Raw genomic sequence first — 10,312 nt, forward strand, 5'->3', positions numbered from 1 at the left:
AAATTGCAGACTGAATTCTACCATATTATGATCACTGCTTCCTAAGTGTTCCCTTACTTTAAGATCTTTTATCACGTCTGGCTCATTACATAACACTAAGTCCAGAATAGCCATGCCTCAGGACATCCTTTCCTGCAGCGTATCAGGTAGACAATGTTGGCCGGGTTGCAAGAGTATGTACCGTGTACCTGATGGATGGTGTTCTCATGTGAGATGATGGCATCCATGTCGATGATCCAGCACGTCTTGCAGAGGTTGCTGTGGCAGGGTTGTGTGGTGTCGTGGTCACTGTTCTCCTGAAGGCTGGGTAGTTTGCTACGGACAATGGTCTGTTTGAGGTTGTGCGGTTGTTTGAAGGCAAGAAGTGGGGGTGTGGGGATGGCCTTGGCGAGATGTTCGTCTTCATCAATGACATGTTGAAGGCTCCGGAGGAGATACCGTAGCTTCTCCGCTCCGGGGAAGTACTGGACGATGAAGAGTACTCTGTCCACCGTGTCCCATGTTGATTACCTGTAAAGACTCGCATTCCAACCATTATCTTGTAAATTGAGTTTGTGTCTGTATATGCCCTGTTTGTGAACACAACTCCTCACTCACCTGATGAAGGAGCGACACTCCGAAAGCTAGTGCCAAATAAACCTGTTGGACTTTAACCTGGTGTTGAGAGACCTCTTACCGTGCCCACCCCAGTCCAACGCCGGCATCTCCATATCATTACTGGGAGGAGACAGAGAGGGTGGTGGGAGAAACTCAGAGCCCCGCCCCTCGCTCACAGAACCCCTCCCATTGGATTCACTCAGAGACCCGTGCACGATAGCCCCGCCCATTGGATACGATCACTATGAACCCCGCCCCCTGGATTCGCTAACACTCTGAGCCCCGGCCCCTGGATTCGCTAACCATTAGAGCCCCGGCCCCTGGATTTGCTAACAATCTGAGCCCCGCCCCCTGGTTTCGCTAACAATCAGAGCCCCGGCCCCTGGATTTGCTAACAATCTAAGCCCCGCCCCCTGGATTCGCTGACAATCTGAGCCCCGCCCCCTGGTTTCGCTCGCAATCAGAGCCCCGCCCTTTGAGATTCGCTAACAATCAGCCCCGCCCCCTGGACATCACTCACTACCGGAGCCCCGCCCCCGTGGTAGATTGTGGGCGAACCCAAGGGTCCGAGAATTATGGCGTCATCAACATGCGCGCCTGATGATGTGAGCGACTCAACGTCGGAGTTTATCAAGTTTGAAATTTAAACTTATCAAATGTAGTTTTGATCGGGCGGAAAATTTCAATGTCGTGCAGTCTGATTCTAAATCAATTCCCAAACTGCTGGATGTTAATGTAATGGTCGGTGCAGGTTCAGAGGCTCCATTTCCCGGGCATTAACCAACCGCGGCCTCCACCGGCACAGAGAGCGCATCGGCTCCACACAGCGAGGGGGGGGACTCGCAGGCAGGAGGAAGCGGCTCACTATGCCGGAGAAGCTGCACTAACATCCGAGACTGAGTCCTGGGAGAGCCAACATGCCAGTGTGCAAATATTTCCTGGAGGGACGCTGCCGCTTCGGGGACAACTGTTGGAATGAACACCCGCGAAGCGGAGGGAGAGGACAGCCCAACACAGGTAATAGAAAGAGAGGAGGGGGAGGGGATTCGGGCGGAGTGGGCAGGACTGTAGAAGAGGGGGGGGGGGGGGGGGGGAGAGAGGTCGGGGAGAGTGGAGAGGAGGGAGGGAGGGAGATGGAGGGTAGTGTGAAGAGAAAGGGGGGGCATAGGTGGGGAGTTGGTGGGTGGGAGGGGCCATAGGGAGTGGGGGCATGTGGGGAGTTGGTGCGAGGGGCCATAGGGAGTGGGGGCATGTGGGGAGTTGGTGGGAGGGGCCATAGGGAGTGGGGGCATGTGGGGAGTTGGTGGGAGGGGCCATAGGGAGTGGGGGCATGTGGGGTGTAGGGGGTAGAGATGGTGAGGGGGAACTGGGCATCGGGAGTTGGGGAGGGGGGAGATGGGTAGAGAGTAAAGGATTGAGGGGGCTGGGGGAGAGGGGGTGAGTGGTTGTTGGAAAGTTGGGGAGAGCTCTGAGGTTTAGACTGAGGGATATTTGAGGAGTCTGCAAGGGTGTGGGAAAGGAATATGAAGGAACTGGAGAGGAGAAAATAATCAGAACGTGAAAATAGCAGCAGGAGTTGAGCCTGTCATAAGACCCTATCTGATCTGTACCTTAACCTATTTAAAAGGTGTTGCAGTAAAATGAAGGGGGGCGCTTAGTGGGCTGCTGAGAAGAAAATGGTAACATGAATGTGAGAAGAGTGAAGTAACGGGTTGATGGGACGAGAGAGCAACTGGTTAGAAAAGAATAATGAATTTTCTGCATGTGAGTTGAATCACAGCGTCAGATACTGCTCCTTGCTGTTTGACATTATAAGTATATATTCCTGTGTAGTTACTCTGTCCTGAAACATTAATTCTGTTTAAAAGAATGAAACATATTTTTGCATAATAGCCACAAAGCAGAGTCTGTGAATTTCCTGGTCTTGGTTGTGTCAAAAAAGGGGGAAATTTAGTTTTAGAATTGCTTCCTTTACTTTCCATATATGCTAAGTATTTCAAAATTTTAATGGTTTTCAGGAAACTTGTGTATCAGTTTGTGTCAGTATTCACATGTCACTTATGGATTATCATTGTGATTGCATCAAAATGTTTTGATCTCGGGCCCCATTTTTCCAGTAGTCATATCATTTTTAAATGGTGAATGTCTACCTTATTAGATGTATTGAATACAATAGTTTAAAATTTGTATTTTTCTTTTAAACTTGATTCTCGAACTTGCATTTGGTAATTTGGAAGGCTATTTCAATTCTGTGTAACCTCGATAAATGTTTAACTGTTGCATTGTTAGTATTTTCTCAAAGTTGTCTGCAATGATATTTGGGTATTAAACTCAATGCATTCTCTTACTATCTCTTGCTGTATTTATAGCTTATAGAGGGACCTGGGGAAATCAGTTCCAGAAACATCAATCTAGTTATATCCAGCCATCAAGTTTCTACAGACCATCAACATGGGGAGGTGGTGGCAGGGATGTCGAGCGAAGAGGATTTGGATCTGCTGATAACGGAAAGAAAGCAACTTCGAGTTCTGGAAGCTTTCTGCAGAATAGGTTTACAACTCTCTCTAGTGATGACCAAGATAATAATGTGGAAAACCTATTGTGAGTGCAATTGTTTTGTGCATGATTTAGTTTAAATATCAGGATAAGTTTAATTTATTAAGTTATTTTGACACAGCTTGTCACAAAGGCAAATACACACTATGTGAAGGCTATGGGAAAGTAATTGAAGTTGAACAGCAGCATCTTGAGGAAACTGTTGAAAGTGGCATAGAAGTAGGAAGGCAAAAAGGTATAGATAAGTTTGAATCTTGGGCTAAAGGCTGAAGTTTCACTAAAGATGCAAGTGAGGAGGGAATGATACAAAGAATGACAGGGATAGATGTGAGCTGAGGTTGTAGTAGGTTGCAGATGTGGGTTAAGGCAAAGCAAAGTTTTGGGAATAAGTGGTTTTAGTGATGGATGTTATATGGGGTTTGAAGTGGAGTTCACTGTTGGACTCAGTTTGAGCAAATATCCAGGGAGGAGATTGGAATCAAAGGTTAAAGTTATAATTTTTGCTAAAAGTCAAGTACGGTTGGATTCAGGTATTGCCAGCATTAACTTGGGGAAAGCTCTTCCTACATGGCTCTTAGTGAGTAAGTACATTTACAAGATTTCTCCCTTGACTCTGTATGAGAGTGGAATTGTGCAGGTGTGAAACAGAACCTTGGGAGAAAAGGAAATTTGGAGAATAAATCTGTCCACGTTACTCTTGTCTGCAACTTAGTGTTTCTTCAATAGTATACACTTTAATTATTTTAAACATCATTTCAAGTAAATTACAAATTGGAATAAGAGTGCTTAAACATTTCGCCTTGAGGTAAAACATTTAAAATTTAATAAAAGATAATATACATTAGTTTACATGTGGCTATAGTTGTAATGTATTTTATATTGATCAGTTTTATTGTAAGATGTTGTGTGACATCTTTAAACTATAGACCATATCCTTTGTTAGTTTTTTGCCTGAGCTGTCCTGAAGAAATTGGCTGCTGCTAGTATACTGTTTCTTTGGTGCTTTTAAAATCCCACTCAAATGTCTACTTTAAAATTGTGTGTGTTGCTGGCTATTTGTTTGACCACTGCAACTAAAGAACAAAGAACAGTACAGCACAGGAAACAGGCCCTTCGGCCCTCCAAGCCTGTGTCGCTCCTTGGTCCAACTAGACCAATCGTTTGTATCCCTCCATTCCCAGGCTGCTCATGTGACTATCCAGGTAAGTCTTAAACGATGTCAGCGTGCCTGCCTCCACCACCCTACTTGGCAGCGCATTCCAGGCCCCCACCACCCTCTGTGTAAAAAACGTCCCTCTGATGTCTGAGTTATACTTCGCCCCTCTCAGCTTGAGCCCGTGACCCCTCGTGATCGTCACCTCCGACCTGGGAAAAAGCTTCCCACTGTTCACCCTATCTATACCCTTCATAATCTTGTATACCTCTATTAGATCTCCCCTCATTCTCCGTCTCTCCAAGGAGAACAACCCCAGTCTACCCAATCTCTCCTCATAGCTAAGACCCTCCATACCAGGCAACATCCTGGTAAACCTTCTCTGCACTCTCTCCAATGCCTCCACGTCCTTCTGGTAGTGCGGCGACCAGAACTGGACGCAGTACTCCAAATGTGGCCTAACCAGCGTTCTATACAGCTGCATCATCAGACTCCAGCTTTTATACTCTATACCCCGTCCTATAAAGGCAAGCATACCATATGCCTTCTTCACCACCTTCTCCACCTGTGTTGCCACCTTCAAGGATTTGTGGACTTGCACACCTAGGTCCCTCTGTGTTTCTATACTCCTGATGACTCTGCCATTTATTGTATAACTCCTCCCTACATTATTTCTTCCAAAATGCATCACTTCGCATTTATCCGCATGCATCACTTCGCATTTAACTCACTACAGGAAGGAGATTTTGGTGACATATAGTAGTTACTGATTATTTAGTGTAAATATATGCAATGCCTTACTGTTTTCAATTTATTGCAGGGAAGTGGTAAGAAAGGACATTGAAGCATGGGAGATCTCTAACCAATGGCTATTTTCCTGTTATTCTGTTGCCAAAGAATATGCTTGTGTCTCAGGTATGAGGCTGGTTCTACTTCTGATTTTGTTTTTTCTAAAGTCAGTTTATCCCAGCATGTTTTTTTTTCACTTATATTTTGCCCTTTGTTTCCTCTTTTTAAAAAAAATCATATCCAAAAAGCGAAGGTTAAATTTTCTGGTAAAAATGTATTGATGCAATATCAAACTCAAAAGATAATTGATTGGGTACATTTGATCATCTTATCTAAAGTAATGTAAGAAGGCACTATATATGTATTATTCATCTACAGGACTTGTGGACATCTCCCCTGAAGAATTGCGAATGGAATACTATAACAGTAGGGCAGGAGGCAACTTACAAAATTATGTAAGAACTATATGCTTTTGAAGTCATTTTTATGGTTCCTGGATTGTAACATTTAGTATATGAAGTAGAAGCATAGTGGGTGATTCAGTCAAACAAGCACACCCAGTTTAAAGTTTCCTTCTACCTCTACATTCTGGTAAAACAAAAAGGAGACTGCTGATCCTTCAGCTGCATCTAAAATCATTACATAGGTAGCAGCCTACTCCTTAAGGCGCAGGCTTTAAATATGAATTTAATCCTCAAACGCTGTGCGTAGTTTTCTTGCTTGTGACTTCGTGTCATAGTCCACTTTTTGAAAGATCTTTTGAAAGGAGGCTAACCTCTCCAAACCTTTTTAAACTGCTAAAATAAATTCTGGTTTTGATGGATTTGTTGATAGTTGGTAGCTGCAATTTGGTTGCCAGAGTTAAAGGGTGAATGGTGTAATATATAACTGGTTTTTGGATGTGAAGACACTTTCACTATCCTACATAAAGGCGTGGATGCCCTATAATTTGAATGTTACATTTTCTTCTCCGCTGTAAGTTAATTGAAATAAATTTGCCTTAATTTTAATAACAGAGGGGGACACACTGGCCCAAATTTTCCTGAAGCACCAAAATTGATGACATGCACAGTAACTCCAGCTATTGGCATGTTGCTAACTTGCTCCAAATTCTAACTTATTTTCTAATTAGAATACCTTCCACTGACCTAAGAGCTGAGGTGAGGGCACATTCACTATACTGTGTCATGGGAAAGGTTGAAGTGAATTGAGGTGTAATTTTTAAATGAATTTTAATGTACAATTATAAGAACAAAGAGCAATACAGCACAGGAACAGGCCCTTCGGCCCTCCAAGCCCGTGCTGCTCCCTGGTCCAAACTAGACCATTCTTTTGTATCCTTCCATTCCCACTCCGTTCATATGGCTGTCTAGATAAGTCTTAAACGTTCCCAGTGTGTCTGCCTCCACCACCTTGCCTGGCAGCGCATTCCAGGCCCCACCACCCTCTGTGTAAAATATGTCCTTCTGATATCTGTGTTAAACCTCCCCCCCCTTCACCTTGAACCTATGATCCCTCGTGAACGTCACCACCGACCTGGGGAAAAGCTTCCCACCGTTCACCCTATCTATGCCTTTCATAATTTTATACACCTCTATTAAGTCTCCCCTCATCCTCCGTCTTTCCAGGGAGAACAACCCCAGTTTACCCAATCTCTCCTCATAACTAAGCCCCTCCATACCAGGCAACATCCTGGTAAACCTCCTCTGTACTCTCTCCAAAGCCTCCACGTCCTTCTGGTAGTGTGGCGACCAGAACTGGACGCAGTATTCCAAATGCGGCCGAACCAACGTTCTATACATCTGCAACATCAGACCCCAACTTTTATACTCTATGCCCCGTCCTATAAAGGCAAGCATGCCATATGCCTTCTTCACCACCTTCTCCACCTGTGACGTCACCTTCAAGGATCTGTGGACTTGCACACCCAGGTCCCTCTGCGTATGTACACCCTCTATGGTTCTGCCATTTATCGTATAGCTCCTCCCTACATTATTTCTACCAAAATGCATCACTTCGCATTTATCAGGATTGAACTCCATCTGCCATTTCTTTGCCCAAATTTCCAGCCTATCTATATCCTTCTGTAGCTTCTGACAATGCTCCTCACTATCTGCAAGTCCTGCCAATTTTGTGTCGTCCGCAAACTTACTGATCACCCCAGTTACACCTTCTTCCAGATCGTTTATATAAATCACAAACAGCAGAGGTCACAATACAGAGCCCTGCGGAACACCACTAGTCACAGGCCTCCAGCCGGAAAAAGACCCTTCCACTACCACCCTCTGTCTTCTGTGACCAAGCCAGTTCTCCACCCATCTAGCCACCTCCCCCTTTATCCCATGAGATCCAAATTATTTTAACCTGGCCTGTTCCTTTTCAAGATGCTTGTTAGTTTCACTGTCATGTATGACCTGTAAATTTGGACCACTACAAGTCACTGTATTATGAATTATTAATTTAGAAATAAATAATTTTGCTAATTTCATGGATTGCAAGAAATTGCACTAAACAGTCTAACTTCTAATTTTGAACTTATTGAAAAGTTCTGCTTGAATTACACCAAAGATCATGTGTCAAAAATTAAAATTTATGGAATGATGTGCTTAATGTTTTGAACCATATCTACATCTATTTACTCCTCTTTGAAACAGTTGTGATTAAACAATAAAAGTAAAGTAAAAATGGTTCAAATATTGTAGCTAAAAAAAAAACATGCTCGCATTGCCAGCTACTGAATTTAAACAGTGATTTAAAAATACAACCGTTTCATCATTCAGTAAGTAACGTGTATTAAGTTTTTAATTGTTACTCTGAAATGTTCATTAACTTGTTGAATTTTGAAACAGGTTGACTCCATTCAACAATTATCAAATCAACAGAGAACCAGAATGCTTGAAATGAAAAAGCCAAATTCATCTCTAAGAAGTTCAATGGTAAGCTATGATCAGGAAAGATACATGAACATCTGTGGGTAATTTAAGCTTGTCATTTTGAAATGTAAAGATTGACTTGGATTTTTTAGGCGAATTAATGGTGAAGCCATCATCCTCATTAATTATGGAGTAAATCAAAACAAATTCTAGTGCCTGTCCATGGGCAATGAACCATGGAAATCACAAAATGGCTGCCTGCTTCTTCACACATTTTGCTCGAACGGTATCTTTCCAAGAAATGCATTGTTCACATACGTCAAAGTGCGTGACTTTTGGTACTTATCCACGAGGTATCCACTGAACTTGTTAGAAGAGGTTAGGTCTAACCTTTTGAAGTGCATGGGAATTTTTAACTGTGTTATCAGATTTAACTGCTGCCAAACAATCTCTCTGACAGTGAAAGTTAAGGCTCAAGCGTGAAGCCTTACTCCTTCAGATTTTAATAAATTTTAGAAATATAATTTTATTTACTTTTATGTCTCAGCTCTCTTAATCCCATCCTTCTGTCCTCTATTTTGCTTTCTGAACATGATTCTACGTTAAATTAACTCCTCTAACTTACATTTCCTGCTTTTGACTGAAGAATCTTTACTTAGATATGTAATCTGGCTGAGGAAACACCACACAAGCTCCCAGATTCCCTGTAGAAGAATCAATATTTATTTGACTCTCCAATCACAAATTGTCGTGTAAAAATCCACAAAGTGGGCAGCTTTCATTCACTACCGACTTTAAGATCTGGGTCATGGTGTTGATATAACACTTCATAATTTTCAAAATGGTCTTATATCATGTACAATTAATTTATTTAAATTTTAAATAGACAAATACAGTTGTTGTTTCGCAGCAAGATCTCTCAAATACTAATGAAATGAATGACTAGTTGCTAAGCTTGTAATGGTGTTTAATAAAGTAGGAATATTGGCCAGAACACTGAGAATTCAGTCTTCAGATAAAATGAATTTTCACTTGCGTACCTTAAAATTGGGACTTCAAGTGAAACAGTTTCAGTGAATCATAGGTTGCTATGGGAATCCTGGGTTGCTATAGGAATCAATATTAAAACTAGAGTTGGATTCTTTCAGACATTTCTCGCCCAGAAAAAAAGAAATGTGCAAGTTTGAGTATTGTCTCATACGTTATTAAAGAGGAAGAAAATAGACTGAAAATAAATTAGCAACAAATATAAAAACAGATTTTAAGAGCTCTCGTATGTAAAAAGAAAGAGATTAGTGAAAGTAAATCTGGTCCCTTGGAGGAAGAGGCAGGCAAAATGATAATGGGGAATAAGGAAATCAGAGCTTTAAATAAATATTTTGTATCTGTATTCACAGCAGAAGATGCATAGATCATACCAGTGAAAGTGGAGAACCGTGTGTTTAATGAGATTGACAGAAAAAGTAGTTAACATTGGTGTAAAGAATGATGGAAAATTCCCCTTGGCCTGATGGTGTACGTCCTGGGGTTTAAAAGGTGGGAGTTGCAGAGATAGTGGATACATTGCATTTAGTCTTCCAGAATTTTCTAGATTCTGGAATGCTCCCCCATGGATTAGAAGATAGCAAATGTCACCCCACTGTTCAATAAAGGGGGAAGGGAGAAGTAAATCAGCAAACCTTGGGTCAGATATTGTGTCATCAGTCAGAAAATACTAGAATCTATTATTAAGGACATTTGGAAAATCTTAATGGGATGAGACAAACAACATTTTGTGGAAGTAAAATTGCATTTTAGAAAATCTATTATGATTTTTTATGAGGATGTAGTTCACAGGGTAGATAAGAGGGACCATCAGATGTAGTATATTTGGATTTTCAGAAGGCATTCGTTAAGGTGCCACACAAGGTTATTATACAAAGTATAATATATTAACTTGAATTGAGGATTGATTTTAAGGACAGGGAAATGTACATAAACGTGAATTTGAATTAGAAAAGGAGGTTGCAAATTAACTCACCAAACACAAGCCAAAATGTGGGAAATAGCTGAGACCTGAAGCGAAAGTAGTCATTATTGGATAGTGAAAGAAAAATTAAAAATGGATGAATATGTATGAAATAATTTTGAAATTAAGTAAGATGTGGTGCAATGTTGTCATTGGGCACTTGGTGCTTTTGGCAGTTATAGTATAGTGAAGGTAAAAACAAAAGGCACTTATGCACTTGAAATATGGTTAATATTTGGGTCTATACAAAATGTACTGATAATTTTAAAGAAACAAAGGCAATATGTGACACTGGTTTGTCAGTAAAGTGCCAACGTTTAACATCTTTCTGATAGC

The 10,312-nt window shown here is 41.7% G+C and overlaps 1 protein-coding gene across 1 annotated transcript in view; it reads left to right on the forward strand.

Moving 5' to 3' along the window:
• Positions 1 to 1,159: 1,159 nt before the first annotated feature.
• LOC144509828 (nucleoporin NUP42-like) overlaps positions 1,160 to 10,312 on the forward strand; it is a 20,800-nt gene continuing 11,647 nt past the window's right edge. Inside the window, exons 1-5 of the mRNA XM_078238700.1 lie at positions 1,160 to 1,614; positions 2,967 to 3,198; positions 5,127 to 5,221; positions 5,474 to 5,550; positions 7,945 to 8,031. Of these exons, the coding sequence (XP_078094826.1) occupies positions 1,515 to 1,614; positions 2,967 to 3,198; positions 5,127 to 5,221; positions 5,474 to 5,550; positions 7,945 to 8,031 (591 nt within the window). The 5' untranslated portion in view covers positions 1,160 to 1,514. The remainder of the gene's footprint in view (positions 1,615 to 2,966; positions 3,199 to 5,126; positions 5,222 to 5,473; positions 5,551 to 7,944; positions 8,032 to 10,312) is intronic.

This window comes from Mustelus asterias, chromosome 2, assembly GCF_964213995.1.
Source record: "Mustelus asterias chromosome 2, sMusAst1.hap1.1, whole genome shotgun sequence".
NCBI classification, from domain to species: domain Eukaryota; kingdom Metazoa; phylum Chordata; class Chondrichthyes; order Carcharhiniformes; family Triakidae; genus Mustelus; species Mustelus asterias.